Source organism: Planococcus citri, chromosome 1, assembly GCF_950023065.1.
Source record: "Planococcus citri chromosome 1, ihPlaCitr1.1, whole genome shotgun sequence".
NCBI classification, from domain to species: Eukaryota; Metazoa; Arthropoda; class Insecta; order Hemiptera; family Pseudococcidae; genus Planococcus; species Planococcus citri.
The window spans coordinates 77,342,762-77,367,882 of NC_088677.1; the positions used below are offsets into that span (position 1 = coordinate 77,342,762).

Genomic DNA, 25,121 nt, shown 5'->3' on the forward strand with positions numbered 1-25,121 from the left:
GATCATTATTTTTCGTATTTCTTCGAGATTCTTGGGCATACCACTGGTCAATATTGGTTCATCAGGAATTTCTAGCTCCAGCATTTGTGCTAAACTGCGAGTGATGGCTCGAGCAGGTGCACCTTGGGGAGCTGGCTGCTCGGCCTGAGCATTAGGACTATTGTTCGGTGTCTGAGACATGAATACACTATCAGAAGAATTCCAACTCGTAAGTGAATTCCTTCTTGAAGGATAAGGAGAACTTAAGTCAGAAGTCGAGTCAAGTTTTAGACTGAAAGTTTTGTTCAACTCAGCAACCGTTGGGCTAAGAGGAGAACTGTTCATAAACTACCAACGTAACTCGCGTTTAATTTCTTCAATTAATCGGAACGTAAATTCAAAAGCTCGAATTATTAACCGAAGTATAATTAACACAAAATGAAAAAACACTTCTTTAACACAACACCAAAATAACAAAGTCAAAATCACAAAAATTTCATACAAGTATTTCTTTATCGACGGCATTAGTAAAAGACAAGAGTACCGAGCACAACGAAAGAAAAAAACATAATGAGTCTTCTTGATAAACTTTCATCTTATACGGATGGTACCGAGGTCGGACAGTAAGAAGGGATTTTCTCATATGTGAGGTCGGCATGTTTTTTAGCCGACGGCTCGTAAGGAAAATTTATCTGCTTGCTTGGTAGGATAACGGATTATAATATTACGAGTAAGAAACGTTCGTTATCTTTTCGTTGCAAATTACGAATACAATAAAAAAAACCCATGGGTTTTTCTAAATCTCAGTACAATAGTGGTTTAATCAATTTATAACTTGTACTTGATTTTTTATGAGACAGAACAATAGGTACTGTCCATTTGATTGAAATTGGTTCACGAATTATCTCTGTAGGTTTTTCCATTACCGATACCTATGATAGGCACGTCAGCAATTATCGACAGGATTTTTCTTACCTATTTCAACCTATTTGTATGATGATTTTTCTGCAAAAAATACACACGTGAATTCGCGATATAAATAGCTAATTTGCTGCTTCGAGAATAACATTTCAATTCCTTAGAATTGCTATACATCAAGGCTACTATTCGTGTGCTAGTGGGAACTAACAGTGACTACTTTTCACTCCATAAGCAAAACATCAGGAAGGTATATATTCGTTGAACAGCTCATTGAGCAAATATTTCAGCTAGGTTGAATTACCCATGATAGGTAGCGAGACGAATTCGTAAATTTAACTAAATAATGCGTTCGTGAAATTCGCTGAATATGTTGATAGGATTTTTCCCTTTTGGACACAAAACACAAAATATGTCTAGAATTCTGTTACTACCTAAACTCGTATGTGTAGAACTACCAGTGACGTTAGGCTTACTTCACAGATCTAGGCATCCAACACAAACACATATGTCTGGCTAAATACTGTGGCTACTGATCGTGTGATAGGTGTGATGACTATCAGTGACTACTTTTCGCTGTGTATTAAAGACAGACTAAAAAAAAAAAAAATTTTTTGATCTGTTTTACCTGATCAGTATGGTGATCTGCACGAGCTGAATCAGTAAACCATTTTGCCAATATGTACCACATATGGCGAAAATAATTGCGAATATTACATTCGACTTAGGCAAAACAAAGGAAATAAAAAGAAAAAAAAAAGAGAAAAGAAAAAAAGATAACCGTAGCACTTAGGCGAGGACGTGATGAAAATTAACGTTCTATTAGACGACTAGTATATCTAAAGGACATTCCCGGGTTTCGGCACCAAAAATGAAGTGCAATAAAATCATAGGCTTTGCTCCCAAGTAAACCTAATCACTCTTGAGTGAGTCTAATCAATCATTGCGTACATTTGAAACATCCCTTAGGATATGCTAAAAGAATCACTCTTAAGTGAACCTATTATATACCCAAGGGAAGACCTATCTACCTTAGTAGATTCGCGAATGTCTGGCGAATTACCGCCTCGCCATTCGCTTTTCGGTAATAAATAATAAAAAAAAACAGAATGTACTTTTACAAGCACTGGCATACTGATATATTTGAGTATTAAAAAACAAAGTATATCAGGTAAAACAAAGGAAAGAAAAGGCAAAAAAACGTAATACAAAAAGCAAACAAAAATATATACGGCATCGGGTTTTATCCCTAAGCTACCCTGCCATTCCTATACCCCTCGGTACCGGGCACTAGAGCATCCGAGAGACAGGAGCACCCTCACTCCATACCTATCTAAGTCGATAGGTACTAGGTTGGGATCCCTAAGCAGTAGCTAATTGCTAGGTATCCCGTGAGCTGTATATGCTACTCGTAAGTGCATACACAGACTGAATTTAGACACACAGAGCTCTCGCGTCGTTGGTTATAATAAATAACCTACGAATCCCTACCTAACAACGTCCCTATACATGCCGTAGCAGATAGGTACGCGGTCTGTTAGGTAGGTGCACGGCTCGCTAAATAGCTAAAAAACGCACTTTTATTTCTTCTAAAAGAAATAAAAGTGTACTTTTTCTCGCCTTACAAGTAACATCCTAAAAATCAGAAAATACTCGACACGAGGTAGTTTGTATATTTTCACTAAAAAAAATATTCCTTATCTCGAACATGAAAAAAAAAGTTTAAAAAACATAATTTACAATAGTATAATACTTGAAAAATCAAATCTTGCCTTCATTCTACTTCCAACACTTCCAAGAATCAGCCCCATTTTACCTAACATCTCGAATAAACACCTACCTACCTATCTACATTTCTCACCAAAAACCTCAATACAATTTCCACCCTTTCGACCCGTCCCTTCCACTTGGAACTTAAAAATATCCACTACGATGAGGTTATATTCCTAGCATTCTGTTTCTGATCAATAGTAACACTGCCATTAGGATAAACACGAATATCAATCCACCTAACACTCTGAATAGGTATAACACGTGCTTTGAAAAACTTCTCGTTGAATCTCAACGTCGAGTTCATATACGCAAAAGATTCCAGAGTGCAATTACTTCCATTAGTCGTTTCAATAATCGTGGCTCTTGTTCCATGATAAAATCCAAAATCAGGTCTAAGCTTATCAGCCGGAGCAGTCCTAGCGAAGCTAGTTTTACCTTCCAGTTCATAATTTCCAATAGCTCTAGCATTGAAGGCCACCATGAACATAATCCTGTGCACCAGATAAGGCTGCTTTTGCATAACCAAGCCAAAATCTGCCTCGAGATCTTCCTCGTTATTAACCATAAATTGGAACAGACGACTTAGCAAAGCTGCCAATGAACTCGTATCAATTTCATTTTCTGTATCGCCGATAATTTTTGATAATTCGGCTGAAGCTTGTTCTAAAGTATCTGTGGCAGTTTCATTCCAACCATCGGTGTAAGAATCAAATACTAGATCGGCTATTTGTTCGAATACTTCCAAGTTTGGGATTCTCACATTGACCGAAGCGAAAGGTTTGATAGTTCTTTTAGTTTCGTAATCCATATCCATTATTAGGTATCCCAAAGCGAGCATGTAATGCAGCACGTATCTTGTATCGTCTTGGGTTTCATCCGGGAATTCGCCAGTTAACAAAGATTGTAATTTGATTAATATATTCGAATCAAATTGCACTTCCTCCATCCATAAAGGTACATTTCTGTTATAAAGGAATCTCTCGAATAAACAGCTGACGTTGTGATTTTTCAGCATTTTCTTGAAGAAGGTTGTATTTGTGGCGGTATGAATGTAATTCTTGACTTCTTTCGAGTTACTGAAGTGGGCAATGGACCAAGGATTGTACACAGTAGGCTCGAGTCTTTCGTACGTGTGGTAATTACCGTACCATTTACGAGCATTTTGGCCCAGATCGTAGGTTATATTCAGAACGTAGAATAATCTACTGATTTCATTCTTGGTGAACCCGAAATACTGATGGAATGGTCCGTTAATGTGTTTGAAATCTTCGGCGATCCTCAAACGTAATAACCCAGTTACGAATGCTTTCTCCAGGAACGGATTCGATACGAATGTTTCCTTGAAAAACGTCCTGAAAAAGGTGTCGATCTTATCAGCTTCTAGTTTACTGCAATTATTCTCCAGCACGTATTTTCTGTACACTAGATCGTAATCGTCGATCAATATATGAACGTATTTCAAGTAATGATTACGTAAAGTAATAGATAAGAACTGCAGACTGCACTGTAATTCAACTGGGGAATTTTCTTCGCCTTTCATGAACCTCTGCAACGTGCCAATATTACGTCTAAGTACTTTCTGCTGATTCACCGTTAAACTTTTCCCAACCACGGTCTTCTCCAGCTTTGTCAACGCGTACTCGTGTTTTTTAAACGTTTGACTGAGAACAATCTTTAAATCATTAATCATCGATTGGAAATCATTACCGGTCCAGTTGGCACTCGTGAAATTCACGTAGATGACCGGAAATTTACCGCAATACTTGTTAAGCATATCGTTCGAAGAAGCGATCGCCGGAGGCTGCTCGTATTTGTGTAATTTTTTCCAAAAGTGATCGTAGATTGTGCCTCGTTTAAAGAACTCGAACGCTACTCCTCGCATACGATCTTTGAACTGGTGATCTCGATCGTGCAGAGCGGTTTTGTCTTTAGGTAAATTTCGGCCCAAATGTTCGGATTCCAGGAAGAACCTCAGCATGTCTAAGTTGGTCGATTTGCCCCATTTTGGAGGCGCGGTGACCAGTAGCAGTTTTGGTTCGATTATGTATCGTTTTACTAATCCTGATTTATCCATTATGGCGGTGCTTCTTTTGACTAATTCTTCGTACGAAGGTGGTGATCCCAGGTAGATGACTCGGTCTTCTCCGCCGGCTTGTTTGATCAAGATTTTAGCTCGAGTTTCGTATTCGACTTGGGAGATTCCCATTGATCCTACCGTCATCCAGGCGATTAGGAGTAGAGAGAGGAGCATTTTCGATGTGGATCGTTTTCGGTACAGCCGACACATCTGAAATATAGGACTAGATGTAGAAAAATACGTAATGTAGATGGTATCTATGAAATTTTTTGAGTGTATCGACTCATTAAATTCAAAAAAATATAAAAAAGTAAGAATTAAAAATAGGTAGGTACTATTCAAGTTGGAATTTTTTTTGTTACTCCTCGAACTCACAAAAAACTGATTTAGGACGCTCCCTAAAAAAATGAGATCCTGAAAATTTCAGGTCACACGAATAATTTCAACTCGTGCCCAAAGACCTCCCCCCCCTTCAATGTATACCTACGTAAATTCTGATCTGTTTGACTCTTTTGATCATAAAATTTGAACATCAGAGAATAATTTTGACTTCATAGATTCACTTGGGGGGGGGGGGGAGGTACATGCCCAATTTTTTCAAGTGATGAAAATTTGACAAGATCAAAAATTTTCAAACTGAAAATTCAAAGAAAATGTTGTATTTGTGTTTGGAATACGAAGGGACTGAAGTATCGAGGGGAGAAGGGGTGTTAAATGCTCCTCGAAATTTTGAAAATGAGTACATTTGTAATTTTTGTGCCTTTTTGTCATCGAATTACTTCCTCAAATTTTGATCTTTTTACCAAAAAATGAACGAAAAACGAGCCTGGAAAATAATTTTGACTCGGTGAGGCCAAATTAGGTCACCGAAATGGCCGTCACAATTATTGAACATTGTGTTATTACAAACAACGTTTTTCATAGCAGTGTTTTTTGTATTCTATTTGCAATAGATAACGTATTGGACTGATTTGAGAGAGAATCTAAACCCTTCCCCGTCCCCTTCCACAGACTACTCGAGTTTCTTATGCTTTAAACACGATTTTTCTCCTATTTACAATTCAAAAACATTCTTATAGTAGACCATTTAAAACCAATTTGGGGCTCATGAACCCCCCCCCCTCTCCTGCTCCTCACACTCTTCCAGTGGATCCTACCAGGTTGCATTTGAGATTCGTACTCAATTTTTTCCAAAAAAAAAGTAGGTCAAGCAACCAAAAAAGTTTGAAAACATAACCAAAAAATTTCAAAACGTGAGCAAAACATTCTAATAAGGTAGATAGAAGAAACAAAGGCAGAACATTACAAATTGAATTACGTAATTAAGTGAATTAATGTTAAAATAAGAATTTTTGCAGTTTCTGACAAAAAAAATGTTTGCCAAAAAAGGCTTTTTGAACAATTTTTGAGACATCTTGGAATTTTATTTTGCAAAAAAAGACAATTTTTAGCAAATTTGACGAAAAACCAGAATTTTTGACAAGTTTTGACCAAAAGTAAAGGTTTGACAATGTCAGCAAAAATCATGACTTGGAAATTATGAGCAAGGAAGTGATGGTTACTTTTTTTGACAATTTCTGGCAAAAAAGCGAGGCTTTTGGTTTGGATAATTTTTTAGAAAAAAAGAAAAAATATTTACCAATTTTGATAAGAAATAAAGAATTTATGTTGAAATGCGAAAATTTGATAATTTCAACAATTATAAGCAGATATTTTTGGGAATTACTGGCAAAGAAATTATGTTTTTTTGCAATTTTTTTTTTTTTGGAAAGCGAAAGCGGAATTTTTTTGGTTTGAAAAAAATGAGACTTTTTGTTATATTTTTTGTTGGCAATTCCAGGTAAAAAATCCAGAGACTTTAATCTAGAATTTTTGGCAATTTCTGGCAAAAAGCAAGACTTGAGAACAATTTCTAAAAAAACACTTCTTGAAATTTTTATCAAAAATGACAATTTTTAACAATTTTGCTGAAAAGCCAAAGTTTTGACAATTTTTTAAAAAATCAAGACTTGTAATTTTAACAAAAAACAGGGCTTTTTGCAATTTTTGGCAACAAAATGATACTTTTTGGCAATCTTTGTAGAAAAAATGAGAGACTTTTTCAGACAATTTTTAGGAAAAAAAAGCAAAAATCTAAATACCGATTTTGCTAAGAAACAAGAACTTATTTGAAAATGCAAAAATTTGATGTTTTTTTGCAATTTCTTGTTGAAAACCGAGTCTTTTTTCTGGAATTTTCAGGTTTAAAAAAAAGAGATTTTTTAGTACCTACATATTTTTTTTGTTGACAAATTTAGGTAAAAAAAGAACGTTTCAATTACTAAAAATCTAGAATTTTTGGCAATTTCTGGCAAAACACAAGACTTGGAGACAATTTCTGGAAAATATACTTTTTGAAGGTTTTTATCATTGAAAAAAATGACAATTTTTAACAATTTTACTTTAAAAAAAAAACAGATTTCTGACAATTTTGGCAAAAAAATGGATATTTTTTCGTTATAATTTGTAGAAAAAACGAAATTTTTTTGGAACATTTTTCGGTTAAAAAGCAAGCATTTTTGGAATCTCCTGCAAAAACTGAGACTTTTGGGAAGTTTCTACTTCTAGCAAAAAAGGGGCAATTCTCAGCAAGAAATAAAACTACTCGACAATTTTGACAAAATATGAGACGTTTTAGTAAGTATTTTTGGCGAAAAGCGACTTCAAGTATTTTAGCATAGGGCAGGGCTTTGTATGAAATGATCAAATTTTTGAAAATTTATTCACACAGAAGTAACTTTAGTGACCAACTTAGTTACTTGAAAAGTAACGGAGTAATGATGAATACGAGCCCTGAATACCTACAGTATTTTATACTCCCTCCTGAAAAATTCTCACTCACGAATTTCAGGCCGAAAAAATCCTCACTGGATCACTCAAATCATCGAAAATCAAGGCCAAATCAGGCCTGAAAAGGCTGAAACCAAATTTGAGAAGATTTTGTTGGAATGACTCAGGTTGAGGTGTTTTTCTAGTTGGGAGAAAAAAATAAAATATCACACACATGTAAAACCGATTCAAATTTATTCCTGGGATTCGAAAGCAGATTTTGTGAGCAGTCCCTTCTCAACCTCAAATCTTGGAATCGTTTTGGAAAGTATAAGCCTTGGGGTTCCTCTGTTTTGATCCAAAAATCGAACTAAATATCAAATTGGCAACACTGTTACGATCAAATTGAATTCAAAATCTAGAGCTTACTACTCAAGTGCATAGTCATCAGTCATCACAAAATTAGCTCATTCTATTTAACAATATTGTCAGAGTATTTAAATGGATCGAAATTCAACTCACAAAATTTCTGGAATCGCAAACCACACCGACGAATCAAGTACTGCGCTTGTGCAGAGAACCCAGAGATATAGGTATCTTTCTGATCAGTCGATCACATTTTCAGCATCCATCAATAATACGCTCTAATTACTCTAATAAAATCACACAAATTCGAACAACGTAAAAGAAAACTCACCAAAATCGATCCATCAATCATGATTTCGCCGAATATATCGCAGAAATCATGTAATAAATAACTGTAACTTTTCTTCAATAAATATCGCCATGTATCTACGTAACCCGGAAAAGTTCAACTTGAAAACTAGGGGTCGATTTTCGAACTGATAATTTACTCTAATCGTGTTGAAATTCCTAGCGATATGATTTCCAATTAAGATTACAGATACAGAACGATGAAAAATTATCGTGTCACGTGCCAGATGAATCGAATAAACAGTAGCAGTTGCGGATTCGGTATGTTTGACTTCGTCTTCGGTGACTTCGATGCAGGGTAGTCTGTGACAGGAAATTCTGATTGAATTGATATAGTTTATATTTGATTTAAATTCTGAAATTACTTCATAATACTTACTTCAGTTCATAGGTAAAATTCACATTTAGTTGTACTCAACTACTTACTGATCTTCAGAATCTGGTACATATTGATTGGCCAGTGGAATTTGCCACTGAGATTTCAGATTTACCCAATACTCAAGACGTTAACGTATCTCTGGGTAGATGGAATACTCAATTTCAACAGAATAAATTAAAAATCAAAACACTGCAACAGTTTCGTATTTAAAATAACCTGCTAAAGGACAAACACACCGAATAAGAGCATTAATCAATCTCATTAATAATCAATTCACTTTTTACAGAATCAGATTCAGAACCAATTCGAGATGATCGTACGGTGAACTTCGATCACTGAGCACTGAGTAGTGAGTTTAATAACACGAACGGATATTTTACAACAACGAAATGGAATCAAATCCTAGGAAGATGATACTTCAATAATTCAGAATATTCATCAAACCAGGGGTGATTGAACTCGAGACGATGGTGATATCAAAACAGATCCTATCGGAAATGAAACCGTAGACAGAATCACTCTAACGATGAAGTTCGACAACTTCTACGAACTGTTTCAATGGATAAATGCGCCGAAGATCATTCCACATCAATTCAGACTACTTTTTAATCAACTTAGAAGAATATTAAATCGAATAATGCAATAAAACAAGAGTATCAAACAGCAAAAGCTACCTGTTGGTTACGAAGCATTCAATACTTTTCTTCAGCACTGGAATCATTCTGCGAACAGTTCTGGAGATTGAACGAAGCGTTATTTTAATCGTCACATCTTATTCTACCGAGTTTAAATATTAAAAACGAAAAATAATCCATTAAATTCGCGAAAATACCGAAAATATTAGCCAAAAACGATCAAAACTACCGAATCAACACAATAATTCCTGCCGGCAAAAAAAATAAACATGGCGGAATCAGTGATACCATTTCCCAAAACACAAATTACTCTTACCGTAAAACTCACTCAAAAATTAAATTTTCAAACAAAATCTTCATAATTTCGATCGAATCAAGTTTCATATCAGTAAAAAAATTATAATAAAATAATATTCGATTCAAATAAATATATTTCATAACAAAAAAGAAAAGGAAAATCAAATAAATGAAACGATAAAGAGACTAGCTTCGAGAACTAAAATGAAAACAAAAAAAAAACTCATAATGAATAACAAAACAAACACATAACTTAGAATTATATCACGTTGAATTACCTAAAAAAAAATTATCTATTTTTGGCAATATTATTCGTTACAGTTACATCGACTCTCACGAATATGCATGGCGAGGAAAGGGGGGAAAATACAATCGTAATAATTCACGATTAATTAAAATATAAAAAACAAAACGAAAAAGAAAAATCACATAACAAAAGCAAAAAAATCAGTCATTCAAAAGAACATGGAAATGTAAATGATAATTGATAAAATAATGATAAACACGCAACGCCGTATTTAGTTTTAGTAAGAATAATAATATGTTGTATAACGAACACAAAAAACAAAATAAAATGATACGTAATAATTGTGCGGAGGAAAATACCTCTTAAATATAATCTTTGTTTCATTTGACTACATATCACGATAGAGAGAAAAAAAAATGATAGGAGAAAATAGTGCGATATATAAAACAGCAATGCGCGGCTTTTCGTGGTGAAACTTGTAGAGGTATTTAAAATCATACGTAATTATAGTAATTACACCCGGTTCCAATTAATTTTTCAAAATGGAACCTATTTTTTTGAAGAAAAAAAATTCAGCACCTGTTAAATAACTCTACAAAGCTAAGCTCGTAGCTGTTTGGTAACAATAATTTATAAGTTAAGTGGCTTAAATACGTACAACCTTTTTTTTTTTATTTTTGTAATATAAAAGCATCGGTCTGCAGTATAGTATTAGTTGTGTTTCGATTCAACGAATACGAATAGCGTTAAAGCTTTAGAAAAAATTCAAGTGCAGTGTGCTCGAACACGTTTTCAAAGTAAAATAAAATCAGAAGTGCTTATGTCATCAAATTGGTGCGATGAATTATTAAAAAAAAACAAAACAAAACAAGACTAGAAAAAAGATGGGTGTTTTGATTACGTTTCCAGAGGCGTGACGTATGACGGGCGGGGGGGGGGAGAGGGCAGAACAAAACAAATTTGGAAAAAAAAGTTGAGAATTTTTGGGGAGAGTTTGGTGAGTTGGAAAAAATAGGGAAATTTGGGGAAAGTTGGGAAGAAGTTGTGAGCAGGGAAAATCAAAGAATTAGTCAGCATGAACCAGAACAAGATTTCAATTGGAAGAACCATCAAAACAAACCCCTTTTCAGGAATCTGTTCTTGAAATTTCTTATTTTTTTACCAAACTGAAATGAAAAATAATTCTAGTTTTTTAGGCAAAATCAGAGAAATAAAAAGGGAATTTTTGCCATATTTTGGAACTGGAACCATCTGAAACCAGTTTTTTTGATCAGTGGAACCAGCAGCAGGACGTCAAAAGCAAAATAGAGGGAACAAGCACCAGAATAACTAAAAATAGTTTGAATTTGAAAAAATCTGAAAACAATAGAGGGGTTCCATGGAAAAGGGGCCTTAGTAATTTTTTTTGTGTTTTTTTTCTTTTACAATTTTGAATGCATTTTAAAAAAATTTCTTATTCATTTCACCATATTCAGTGATATTGAACTTATTGAAGTGTTCTTTCATTGAAAAAAACAAATTGGAAAATGTTTGCCTGTAGAAAAAATGAAATTTCCAAGTCCATTATTTTGAACTTGTAAAAAATCAGTGAAAAAATTTTGACTAAGGCCCCTTTTCCATGAAGTCCCTCATTTTCAAAACAATTACCTGAAAAGTGAAAGTTACTTTTTGGAACCAGAAAAAAACAATTTCAATACTACATTTGAAAACATTTTGGGAACCAGAACCTCAAAATCCTGAAAACCAGCCACCAATTTAAATTCTAACGGTTTTCAACCCAGAGAAAAATTGACTTCTCATATCAAAAATAATGTTGTTTCTCTTGAAATTTTCAAAAAAAAAAGTCTTTTCAATTCATTCCAGTCAAAAATGCCAGAAGGTCCTAAATTCTTCTAAAATATCAAAAAATGCACTATTTTTTGCTGAAAATTTTAAAACAAATTCTAATTTTTTTCAAAAATTGATTCTTTTTGAAAAATTATAAAAATTATGTCCCAAATTTCTCAACAAAAGAAAAATTGTGAATTTTTGAGAGCTTTTGCCCTCGCTTTTCACAAATTTTATTCATATTTTTAAAAATATTATAATTTTTATTATAATTTTCTGAAAACTAAAACTGATGAAGCCATAAAAACCTACTTTTGGCTCAGTTATTTCACTTTTCGAATTATCAGTTTTTTCAGAGGTTTTGAAAAATTATTCAAGAAACATTATTTAAATCAACACAATTTTGATATAGGAGCAAAAAAATGGGAAAAATAACGAAAAAACGTGCAAAATTAGATTTCAAAATACAATTTTGGTGTTGAAATTTTTTGTATCAAAAACTGTTTTTTTTTTTTGGTACCTCATAAGTAAATTGTGAATTTTTTAAAGCTTTCGTTCAGACAAAATCAAACATTTTATGCTTTCGAAATTTTTTGTTTTTTTTTTAAATTTTATTTTCAAAAGCCAAAATTTTATTTAAAAGTGAAAAAAGTGCTAATTTTTGATTTGGGATTTCAGTGCCAACCTTTCAATAGAACACAAAGTGTCCAACAAAATTTCAAAATGAAATAGCAGAACTTTTGGCAGGACATTTTTCAAACACTTCACGATTTTTGAAGAAGGGGGGGGGGTGTCAATATTTTACACGTCAAGCATTCGTTTTTTAAAAAATATCTATAGACATTCTACGATTTTTTTTCAAAAAGGGAGGGGGTGTCGAAGCGAACTTTTTTCGCGACTTTCTTCAAGCACCCCCCCCCCCCCACTTCTTCCTACTAAATTTTTTTAATGAAAAAATCATTTTTTCTGACAAAGTTTACACATTTTTACATTTTTTATGAATAAATTGAAAAAAATCAAGAACAACTTCAGTAGATTAAATCAATAAGGAATGAATGAAAATGAAAAAAAAAACAAAAAACATTCTTAATTCAGAATTGGTAGGAAATCCAATTTCAACTTCCCTTCCAGAATTTGATTGAATTACATCTGGATAATTGGCTGGAAAAATTCCGAAGGAAAGGGGGAGGGGGGGTAAAAATTTGGGACAACCTGGAGAAAAAAGTTCGAAAAAATTTCAGTCCCCCCCCCCCCATCCACATCACTTCGTCACGCCTCTGTACGTCTCAGTTGTTAACTTATTCTCGGTACATGTTACCGGCGATCTCTATACATCGACAGAACAAACGATACAATTCGACGTACTCCTTGATCAAATGAACTTCGATACCTTCTACACTCTGGAATAAATCCATAGCTTCGGCAATATCTTTCTTTAGCTTATCGGCGATCTGCAGAAAAGGCGTATTTGTCTCCAACGTATCTCGTATACGTTTCAGAGCCACCGCCAGATCACGTTTAAATCTACAAAATCGACAACCGATGACGGATAATCGGCGGGAAAAAGCGTTATGGTGTTCGCATTCGCAGAAACGGATATCGTACATTGATTGGAGTTGCTCGTAGGGTGGCCAGTTCTCTTGGCAAGCTACGCAGTTGCATTGGAACGAGTAATTCTTCATTAAATCTCGTTTAGCTCGATCGGTTTCGTAGTAGGTGTTCAGGTAACAAATAAATACCTGCAAAAATGAGGAACCGTTGTAAGATACAACAAATTTTAGACTGAAATTTGGGTATTGAGATGGGTAAAAAGCACAGACCTGTTCGCCAGCTCTGATTCTACGTAAACTGTAGGTCGATACAGTATCGCCGTTTTCGAAACAATATGCTGCGTTAGGAACGCACGAATGATTGAAGAAATTCGACTCTTGATAGCAAGCTAATCCGACATTCTTACGAGTGACGGTGATCTCTTTTTCATTCGGGCTTACGGTATCCGAAACGCAGAACGAATTGCATTTGAAATGAGCCTCCAAGTCTATTAATAAATTGGTAACTAGGTATAGAAAATAATGTTCGTTTGTGGTGCTGCTGCGATACGAGAAGAATTCCGTTTTCTCTTTCAATTTATCGACCAAATTCGAGTAACGAGATTGGCTGTAGGCGAATTGTACCGTATTGTAGGAGTATTTATCGAAAGACAGGAACAAAGTTTGATAGTTTTTTGGCAGTGTGTAAGCCATCGTTTGGCTCGATTGGCAGTATGCGGTTTGGTCTCGTGTTTCGCGCCATTTTTCGATCAGTTCGTCTAGTTTTTGACCCTGCAAAGTAAAAGAGTTCGGTTTAGAGGAACAAGTTGAGAGCTAACAGTAAGAAGAAGGTCGTGGAAACGTACCTGACTCGATAGGAAACAAGCCAGTCGCATGATGTATTGGACGTGTTGATCTTCCGGCTCCAGATTGGCGAAGTACTCCATCAGAGGGCACTCGATACGATGATATTGTTCCATAGCTTTGGTCATACAATGCTTACTACAGAATAAAGCTTTCGAACAATTATTACAAGGGATCAAGATCCTGGTTCGGAGTAAACAGCACGAACAGTAGTCGTAGACTTCGTTCAAGTATAAATATGAAACGACTGCTTTCTCTTTGATGAGTAGTTCGCCTAGAATCAGAATTCAAATCTCAGTAAGCAGCTTAGTTCGGAAAATGGACGGTTTTGGACCAACTTACCCATTCTGATATCATTCTTGGCGATTACGTGCCTTCCGAAGGTTTTATTCTGGACTATTTCTATATTATCCGAGACGTGGATAACCGAGATATTATACATGCTGAAATTCTTACGATCCTTTCGCCATTTCTGCGCTTTGAATTTATCGTATATTTTATCTTCCGAGTTTTCGATAACGTTATAGACATGAGACAGGTACTGATTCAAACGAACACGTAACAGATTCTTTTCACTATTTGAATAAGGCAGGCGTTTCAAGCTTTTGAATAATTTCTGCGACAGAAATACAACAACGATATAATTTTCCAACACAAAATCACTCAAAATATAGAACGTGATTAGAACTACCTTCTCAGTGCTATCGTTCCATTGTCCCATAATCAGCAAACACTTGATTTTCCTTTCGAATAATGCGGAAACTAGCCAAATAGGGCACAAGGGATGTTTCAAGGCGAGATTAATATTACCTACGCAAGCTTCGTATTCTTTCATTTCTAAAAGTACTGCTGATTTGTTAGCATATGCTATAGGAAGATCAATAGAGTTCGACGGCGATACAGCTATACTCCTGTTGTATAATTTCAAAGCGTTGGCTTTATCTGAAAGTAATCCCAAAGATGAGAATAATACAAGCAGTACTTGAGTAAAATAATGATGGTAATCAACGTTTGTTTACATACCATTCACAGTCATCAATTCGGCAGCCAATTCTTGTAATTTTCTCGTGGTTAGTTTACTTTTTACGTGCGATGACTGGTCTGTAGGTATAAAGATAACATAGAAAATGATCAGCTATTGACACAAAGATGAGAAAAGAGAAATGAATTATAAAGGTGAACTTACGTTTGATATTAGGCGGATCTTCTGGCTTATCCATTTTTCTAATCTATGATAAAACTATTCTAAAATTACGAAATCTTAACGATGAAAATGATACGCGTAGTTACATTTTTTTTTCTCAGCAAAAGCTGATCGGTTTTGGTCCTACATTAGAACTTGGAGTCTTGGATATGCAATTTATCACTTGTACATTTTAAATTGGTAGATAATTAAAGTTATATTGAACATTTTTACGTTAAATTATGGCAGGAAAACTGGTGAAAAGTATCAATATTGTGAAAATTGCTACAAATGATACCAATTTGTTTTTAGGGCATTTGCAGTGTTGCATAATGAGGTTAATGAACGTGATTTTTTGGGTTTTTCGAATTGGTCAGACTGGATTTTTGTTTGTTTATTTTTTTGAAATCGATATCAGCGCTGATAGCGGTGTAATTTGGTAGTAATTATTTTTCGAATTAAATAGGTAAATAAATAGGTAGGTTTTAAATATTTTTTTTTTCAAATAAAAAATTTTAAAAAATAAATAAATAATGCAAATAAATATTTTGATTTTGAAAAATTGAAACTTGAAATTTGAAACAATTATGACTGAGACAGAGTTTTTTTTTCTTTTTCTCCTAACTTTTTCAGTTCATCTCGCTCAAAATAATTACAGCACTTCAAAATTCAAAAATAGTCAAAACAAATACAATTCGAAATCCGGAAATCGCAAATCGAAACAAGTTCAAATTTAAAAATTCATACATTGAGTTATTTTATTTGTTATTTGTGTTATAAAAAATTTTTAAAATAAAATTTGGTGGACTTAATTTGAGGAGGTTGGTTACAAAGTTAGACAAACGCCACTTCTACAAAAATCAAGTTAGATATTAATTCTTATAGGATTTTTAACGCTCTTTTCATTGCCGAGGTCTGTTATTTTCAATATAGTACATAAAAGGGTAAAAAACGCGCTCAAAGTTTTGCCTTAGTTTCAAACACAGACATGTGCAAATTTTCTTAGTTTCAAAAACAGACATATCCAGGATATGTCTGTTTTTGAAACTAAGATGATAGGATATGTCTCATTTTGAAACTAAGATAATGTTCACATGTCCGTGTTTGAAACTGAGGCGCAACTTTGATCGCGTTTTTTGACCTTTTATGTACTATTTTGAAACTAAGGGACCTCAGAAATGGAAAGAGGGTTAAAAATCCTATAAGTATCAAAACCTAACTGATCTAGACAGCTTCACTTTCAAATTATCTTCATCTTGGTTTCAAAATCAGACAAGTGCATTTTCAGGTTCTTTTTATTAGTAGTGGGGGGTGATGGTGGAAGGATATTTTTTGTATTTTTGTTACTCAGTATCATCACTACAATTTGTCAAATATCCCCCGCCATTACAATGCTGTGTATTTTTGTAACAAAAAACATGGATTTTCTCAAAATCAACCCTGTGGCGTTTGTCTAACTTTGTAACCAAGCTCCTCATTTGATTTATTTTTTAATTTTTTTGTAACGAGTATGTAATGAGAAACGAGAACTACGAGAAGTCGATAACGATGACCAAAGATAGTGCCAATTTTTTTTAAGACGGGGAGGGCCAAGGGGAATAGTTTTGATTTTTCAATTTTCATGATTTTGGATTTTGGATCACTAGAAAATGGACATATTTAAAAGTGACTTTGAAAAAGAAAAATTTTCAAAAAAAAAATCATTTAATTTTTTATTGATTTTTTTTTTTTTTTTTTTTGGAGATGATAAATTTCAAAAAAGGGGCAAATTTAAGAGAATTCTAATTTCAACATAGAAATGAGAAATTTAAAATAAAATTATTTCATTTGACTGACTGATTTTATATTTATTTCATTTTATAGAGTTTTTTTGAGATGATAATAAATTTCCAGAAAAAAAGTGTCAGTTTGAAAATGTCATTTATCAACTTACAACCAACAAATTTCTAATTATTTACAAATTATTGAAATTTTCCTCCATTTTAAACAATTTTAATCAATATTTTGAAAAAATTAAGCGCTCTTTTTTACAATTTTCTCGCCGTTTACAATTTTTTTTTTTGTAAATCAATGGATTTGAAGGTACAAGAAATTTTCTCTATAAATTTTCAGAAACTTTCCATAGAAAAATTTCCCATGATCTCTAATTTTTGTTCAAGTTTTTTTTTGGGGGGGAGGGGTGAGGGGGAGGATCTGCGCGAGAGGATTTTTTGGAGATGGGATTACTTATTTAAAACAAATCTGACACACAAATGAAAATTTTTTAAATAATTTGGATTTTTTATTCATTAAAATTTTTTTTTCAAATCTGGAATTTCTTGAAGTGACTTAACTTTATTCAAGTTGGAGGACAGAAATTTCCATATAATTTTTAATTTTTTATTTGTAAAAAAATCAACAACTTTGAGGGGTGGATGTAGAAGCAAAAGGTAAAAAATTTTTATGATAAATTTTAGACCCATGAGGGTCATGAGGAGTGGTTTGGGAGGGTGGGGAAAATAAGGATTCCCAAAATTAGGGCAAAATGGCAAAAATGGAGGAAAGTGCGCCTTCTTTTCAAAAAATGGAATTTTGAAACTGATCTGATGGGAATTTTGGGGAACATGTTTGACCCCATGGGATTTTTTGGGTAGGAAGGGGGGCAATTTGTTCCAATTCTGACAAAAATTGACCAAAGAACTTTTTCGACTGAAAAATTGAAAGTAAATTGTACTTTTATTGAACTTGAGTTGGGGAGAGAACGCCCCAAAATTTTGAAAATTGGTATTTTGGCACTTTTTTGGCACATTTTTTCATTTTTATTGCATTGGTTTTGAAATAATTTGGACTTGATAGTTCATATTTGGTGAGTTTGAGAAAGGGGAGGATTGGAGTTAAAGTATTCAAAAAATAGAAAATTCAATATCAAATCAGTAATTTGTTTATTTCCAAGTTGGAAACTGGATAATTTTAGACTTTAGAGAATTGAACCTCTGAGCATAATTTATATACGTCAGAAAGAAACAATCTCGAAGAAAAAGGCGGGAGGGAAGGCGGAGGGAGGGGAGGGAGTTGTCCCAAAAATTTCGAAAATTGTGAAAATTCGTCCATTTACAAAATATTTTAAAGTTGGAATAAACACCGTGATCGAGATTAAACTTTGAAGAATTAGAGATTTTTCACTATTTTCACAGAATTTGAGACTCATTACCCCCTCCCTGCACTTATCCATGGTCCTTTATAAACTGAAGAGTCAATATATTTTATTTTTTGAAGCTCATTTCTTCTCTCATTTTTTTCTAAAAATCAAATAAAGTGATTCGATGACAAAATTACTAAAATACTTACAATAATTTTTGGTGAATTTTTTGTATCTCAAACACAATTGAAATATCTACTTCAATTTTTCAGTCAGAAAAATACCTAGATTTGGCACATTTCTATGAACATTTTTGGGGCACATGAACTCCTCCTGATTGGTCCTGAGGGGGGGGGGTCAAAATTAATTTTAGATAATAAAATTATCAATTTCACACAAGTGTTCATGTTTTACATTTTTCTTTTTAAATTTACTAAGATTTATGCGTTTTTTCATGTCGTTAGCCCCTTAATTTTTGAGGATCTCAGTCTCCCCCTCCCCCCTCCTGAACATTTGGAGCCCAAACTCCTAGTAAAAGCAAACTTTTTGAAATTATTATACTGAAAAAAAAATTATTCCATGTAGAAAAAGAAGCTCTCGGGATACTGCTCAAAAATTAATCTCTTGAGCTGAAATTTTCAGTGACCACCAATTTCATTTATTTCTTATCCAAATTCAAACAATTAAGGTATTAAAAACCATAAAATTCGGGAAAAGCCCAAATATCAAATAAAGGTAACCCTGAGAAGAGAAAAGTTTTTAATTTTCCTTTTACTTCTACCCTTTTTCATAAACGCCAATATTACGCAAGAAAAAAACCACTACATAAAAGCTTTAAAATATGTATTTGGTGTACAATAGACTTTTTAAGTATAAAATGCGATATTCCTCAACAGTATATTATGGTTTAAAAAGGAAAAAAAATAAATAAACAATTTCAACGAATCAGTATAAAAATATATAAATTTAAAAATGACCGTAAAAAGTTTTGATGTTGAAATTAAAAATATATCACTTTAAAAAGGTATGTAAAATTGTAAATAATAATTTAAAACTAAAGCAATAAATATAAAAAAATATATGAATTTTTTTAAAAATTAAAACAAAAAAAATGATTGATTTTTTTTCGATGATGAAAACACCAAAAAATAAAAAAAAATTAATCAATAATAATAAATTACATGCGCGATGACAACACGTATAAAACAATTCAACAATTAAATAAAAAATAAATTACAAGCTAATTAACAAAAAAATTTTTCGATGAATTGTTTCCAAGCATGAAAAATGTATAAAATTTCAAAACCAGTCTTACCGCGTGTGAGCGTACATTTAAAAAAAAAAAAAATCATCAAAATAATATACATAAATATTGAATTGCGTTTACAAAGCATTTCATAAACCATCATTCTCTATGTATTTGTATCATAAATAGGAAAAAAAGAACCACGTATCCTTTTTCATAGTACCTACACGTACACAATGAGCACGTCTCGTAAATTTTTTTCCCGAATAAATTAAGCAGCATTTAACAATTAGCACCCATAACTAATACTACGACGTAAAAGAAGAAGAAAAAAAACACATTTTGATTATTGGAGATGTAAAAAATAAAAAAGATATTTGCAATTCCCATCTCATCGTTCAAAGTTACACGTACATTGACTACCTACGAAAAAAAATAGGCTAACACTTGCAAAGGAAAATTCAAAAAAATAAAGGAAGAAAAAAACGTATTGTAATGCCTAGAAATTTTCTCCTCGGTTTTTAGTATTCCCATAACGTAGAAGTTTGGAAATTCGAATCTCCTAAACGGAACGAGCCATTTTTACCAGCCATTAGATATTCTCCGCTCGGATTAGCTGTTTTGATGCAAATTTTAGTCGGTTCGCGTAATTCGATGAAGAAACCTTCCGGTACGTCCGAGTCGACGGTCACTGATTCGTTAGAAGAATGCCAATATTTACCGTTTTGACCTGCGGCAAGATAAGAAAAATTGCGAGAAGTGAGTTATAGATAGTTACATACGATGTGTTTTATATCGAATAAAAAAATTCGATGTTTATTGCTATTTTTTATTTTTTTTTACTCGTACCTTTGAAAAATACCACTCCTCGGTCCGATCGTTCGACTTGGATGGTTTCGTAACTTGCTTTATTGCATTCCAATTGGAAATTGGCGCCGGCTTTGTAGCCAACGAATCCTTGATCGCTTTTCAAAACCAGGATTGGCCTGTGAGATTAAAATAAAATTAAGTAAATTTAAAAAGAAAACGCAGAATGCACTCGTATAATTATGTAAATTTTCTACATGAGGAAGTGAGGTGGCAAAAGGGGAGGAGCCTAGGAGGCTTTTGCCATGCAGTCGTTGACAAAAATATTCTTCAGGGGTAGTTCATTCTATCTTAAGGACGACTTTAAAGTTGCACTTGGACTAAAAATGGAGCAAATCTTTTAATAAGATTGGGAAACGAAATTTGATGGTCCAATAAAGAAAATACCATTACCATTATTTTCGTCCTAATTTCCAAGAGAGTTTGAGGAGGGGGGAGGGGGAGCCTCATCATTTTCACACAATTGCAATTTCTAGCAAAATTGCCAAACTTTGAAGGCTCATAGGTATCTTTAGACTCCGAATATCTACTTACTTTTAGGACACGACAACACCTTAAATGCCTCCTCAGGCCCTCAACTTTGAGAGAAATTTTGAAAAATTGTGTCGATTTGAGATATTTTTTGAAAAACTAGAATTAAACAAAAGTTCATCTATGGAGATTTAAAAACGACTTGATACTGCCAGTAATCAACTTCAGTCAAATTTTTACCCCCCCCCCCCCCACCCCTCCCCTCTTCATTTTTTCAGAATTAGTTCTCCAACATAAAATTTTTAAAAAAATTCTTAAATCATAACATATCAATTTAGACTACATTTTTTCATTTTACGAATTTTCAAAAGAATTTTGATGATTTTAACCGAATGTGAGGGGCTCAAAATTTTACCTAATTCAGCTAAAAAACTGAAATTGGGCGTTCGTGCTATTTTTGACCTTCCAAATCGATTGACTGCGGTTTCAAGTTGTCTTGAAAAACGTTCTGGAGCCTCAGACAAATTTTCGGAAATTATAATTTCTACAAAATTTCACTTACCAAAGCTAATCAAGTTATAAATGGCTGAAATTTGGATTATACCTTGCCTTCGACCAGCTGAGGCCACTCAAAGTGGTTTTAGACTGTTCTGAAGTCTCCAGCAACATTTTGAAAACGCAATTTTTCCAAAAAATAATAAATCAAAAAGCTCAAGAAACACGCGACGAGTGATGTTAGTGACCAACTTCTGGAATTTTCAAAATGTCACTATGAAAGCTCCAAAATATCATAAAACCATTTCCAACCAACTCAGGAAGTCAAAAAAGAGAAAAAATCAAATTTCAACCATTTCCAACTTGATAAAGCAAAATTTCGTAAAATATTGTCTTTTCCAAAAATCTGTTGGAGGATCCAAAACTTATCACTAAACAATTGAGAGGCCGGAAAGAAGGAAGGGAGGGGACAAATAGGCTTATTATACGAAAGTGAAACTTGAATTCACTATTTTCGTGAGATTTCTTCGATCAATTTAGGCATTATTTCTCAAAATCCCTTCTTGGTCATTCAAATCCTAATTTTTCTCCATGAGGATCATTTTTTTAAAATAGGTATAAAAAATCTAATTTTTTTCAATTTTTGGAATATTTTTTGAAAGCTACAATTTTTTTAGTCGACAGAGGTCTTATTAAAAACGGCTTGAAACCGCCAAGAAATAATCGATTTTAGTTCCTTGATTTTCAGTTTTTTTTCAAAATTCTGACAAAATATTGGTATTTATTTGAATTTTCAAAAATTTATTCAAATTCAAAATCTGAGTGTCTAACAAAACACCTTTTCAAAATTTCTAAAGTATCTACATAAGGAGTTTCCCCCCTCTCCATTTGGGAGTGAATATGTAAAATAAATACACAAATTAGTCGTTTTTTCGTATCTGAACAAATTTTTTCAAAAAATTTTCGCTCTTGCAGTTTCCTTTTTTTTAAATAAAATATTCGTAAACGAATTTCGATTTGTCATGCCTAAAAATCTGGGTATTTGTCCCTCCCCCGCCTCTCCGTCATAAATAAAAATATAGACTCTCCCTCGATGATTTCATCCTGGATACGCCAACATTGCATCGAGCACAAGTTTCACGGATTTAACCTCCTCTAAAAAAAATGCACTCTCCAGATGTATTTTTCAGATTCCTCCTCCATCAAAAAAAAAAAAAAAAAAAATACGCTTTCAGCATTTGAAAATGTTTTTTTTAGAATTTTTCACTCTTTCCCTCGCTCGTCCTCCTCGAGCAGTTCTTCAAAATGAGAACAAATAATTTTCTTTTAATCTTAACTTGGTTCACTAAACTGATTTTTTTCACAGTTTTCTCAACATCAAATCTGAATTTTTAGACTTGACGGATTTTTAAACGAAAATTCCACGAAAAATGCAAATCTAATCAGAATGAAAATGGCTGAAATATTGTTTAAATCCTTTCTTCGACCGGCTGGGCTGATTTGAGGTGGTTTTTTGTATATTCTGGAGCCCCCAGCGACAGTTCTAATATTCCAGTATACATTTTCAGCTTTATCGTAATTTCCAAAAATCATGTTGGAGACTCCAGAACTTCTCAAAATGGCTTAAACATCAATTTCATCTTTCTAGCATAATTATGCAAAATTTCATATACTGGAGGCTTCAGAACTATTCAAATTGACTAGAAACTGCACCCAGCTGATTGATAGGGTGGCCGGAGGGGGAGGAGAGATCAAAAGTAGAGTAGGTACTTATCACACCAAATTTCAGCTTTTTAGCTCGACTGTGTCAAATTTTGATTTCATCTACTTTGGGTTTTGGGTTTTTCGTTTTTTAAACTTCCCAAAATTAAAAAATTCCAGCTTTGTAGTTCAATTGTGATTTTTTGATTTTTTTCGCTTCGACTCCTTCGTCCTTGATTTTTTTTAATTCTACAGAATCAGAAAAATGAATAGAGGCTCCAATAATTCTCAAAATGGCTCGAACCTGAATCAAATCGATTCATAGGGAAGGGGAAGGGAGGTCAAGAATGAGGTGCATATCACACCAAATTTCAGTTTTCTAGCTTGACTTGACTATGCCAAATTTTGTTTTTTTTTCAGCTGATCTTTTCATTTTTTTTTTTAAACTCCCCAAAATCCGAAAAATTTATGAAGGCTTCAGAACTTTTCAATGTGGCTAGAAAATGACATCAGAACTTTTTAATGTGGCTAGAAAATGAATCCATTCAATTGAGACTTGAAAGAGCGGAGGGAGATCAAAAAATAGGGCACGTGTCACATGTCACATCAAATTTCAGCTTCATAGCTTTATTATGTGTAAGATCTCGATTCTACCCCCTGCCCCACCTCCTTGACCTAAATTTAATTTTTTTCAATTTCCCAAAATCAGAAAAATGAACTTCAACATCGAAAATTTTGCTTAGCGATATACTACGTATGTATTATTTTTTGCTTGCTCTTTCGAATTAGCTTGATTTGGGCCTAAATTTATCACCTTGTCAGAATCCCTCTCTTGAAACGAATTTTCAAACAAAATTATCATAAAAAATGAACATTATTTTGGAAGTCAAATGCAAAACTTTTTCAGTACTTGAAAAGTTTTCAAGGCACCTGCAAATTTTCAGGACAAAATTTCATGTTTTCAAAAAGAACCAATTTTGGTAAAAATTAGAAATTGTTCACGAATTTTTGACCAAAAAAAATAAGACTTTGAAAAATATTTCGGCAAAAGTTGGGACTTTGCCCTTTGGCAGTTTTTATTGGAATGAAGAGACTTCATTTTGGAAAATTTCAAGTAAAACATTTTTTTTTTTTTTGATGCGAGAAGTCAATTTTTTTAGATTCCGACATTGGTCAAAGAATTGAAAAGGAAACTACTCCACTTGGTGACATTTTGTAGAAATTTCAAGTTTTAAAAATGTCCAGGAGGCTCCAGTAGTTCCCAAAACGACTTAAAATCCACCTGCAGTCGATTTCATAGCGTATTGAAATTAGTTTACAGAATGAATTTCAACTTTCCAAAGTCATTTTGATGAAATTTAGAGGAAATTTCAAGTTTCAAAAATGTGCTGGAGGCTCCAGTAGTTTCCAAAACGACTTGAAATCCACCTGTAGTCGATTTAATAGCGTACTGAAATTAGTTCACAGAATGAATTTCAGCTTTCCAAAGTCATTTGATGAAATTTTGTGGAAATTTCAAGTTTCAAAAATGTGCTGGAGGCTCCAGTAGTTTCCAAAACGACTTGAAATCCACCTGCAGTCGACTTCATAGCGTACTGAAATTAGTTCACAGAATGAATTTCAGCTTTTCAAAGTCATTTGATGAAATTTTGTGGAAATTTCAAGTTTCAAAAATGTGCTGGAGGCTCCAGTAGTTTCCAAACCCACTTGAAATCCACCTGTAGTCGATTTCATAGCGTACTGAAATTAGTTCACAGAATGAATTTCAGCTTTCCAAAGTCATTTGATGAAATTTTGAGGAAATTTCAAATTTCAAAAATCTTCTGGAGGCTCCAGAACTCCTCAAAACGGGTTGAAACCGTTTCCAATCGATTTAGCATCTCGAAAATAGCGTATATCCCAAATTTCAGCTTTCTAAGTCAATTTGGTGAAATTTTGATTTTTTTTTGCTCATTTTTGGCCCATAAATTTGAGTTTCAAAAAAATCACCAAA

At 33.4% G+C, this 25,121-nt stretch overlaps 3 protein-coding genes across 5 annotated transcripts in view; all 3 read right to left on the minus strand.

Moving 5' to 3' along the window:
- Positions 1 to 2,554: 2,554 nt before the first annotated feature.
- On the minus strand, positions 2,555 to 8,409 carry LOC135833747 (uncharacterized). 2 transcript variants are annotated; one of them, XM_065347516.1, is made up of 2 exons: positions 8,253 to 8,409; positions 2,555 to 4,957 (listed from the first exon to the last, which is right to left on the minus strand). In XM_065347516.1, the coding sequence occupies exons 1-2, from the start codon at positions 8,271 to 8,273 to the stop codon at positions 2,825 to 2,827; spliced, it is 2,154 nt and encodes a 717-aa protein (XP_065203588.1). In that variant the 5' UTR covers positions 8,274 to 8,409; the 3' UTR covers positions 2,555 to 2,824. The 2 variants fall into 2 exon arrangements, with proteins under 2 accessions (XP_065203588.1, XP_065203597.1); XM_065347525.1 differs by having other exon boundaries at positions 8,078 to 8,397.
- A 1,285-nt stretch (positions 8,410 to 9,694) lies between these two features.
- Positions 9,695 to 15,555, minus strand: LOC135833760 (SET and MYND domain-containing protein 4-like). Its single transcript, XM_065347533.1, has 7 exons — positions 15,234 to 15,555; positions 15,071 to 15,148; positions 14,739 to 14,989; positions 14,390 to 14,663; positions 14,050 to 14,321; positions 13,475 to 13,975; positions 9,695 to 13,393 (listed from the first exon to the last, which is right to left on the minus strand). The coding sequence occupies exons 1-7, from the start codon at positions 15,265 to 15,267 to the stop codon at positions 12,953 to 12,955; spliced, it is 1,851 nt and encodes a 616-aa protein (XP_065203605.1). The 5' UTR covers positions 15,268 to 15,555; the 3' UTR covers positions 9,695 to 12,952.
- A 3,619-nt stretch (positions 15,556 to 19,174) lies between these two features.
- The window catches only part of singed (fascin domain-containing protein singed), a 66,081-nt gene continuing 60,134 nt past the window's right edge, over positions 19,175 to 25,121 (minus strand). For both annotated transcript variants that reach the window (XM_065347537.1, XM_065347544.1), the window contains exons 6-7: positions 20,444 to 20,580; positions 19,175 to 20,324 (exon numbers count right to left, since the gene is read on the minus strand). In XM_065347537.1, coding sequence (XP_065203609.1) covers positions 20,116 to 20,324; positions 20,444 to 20,580 — 346 coding nt within the window. In that variant the 3' untranslated portion in view covers positions 19,175 to 20,115. The remainder of the gene's footprint in view (positions 20,325 to 20,443; positions 20,581 to 25,121) is intronic.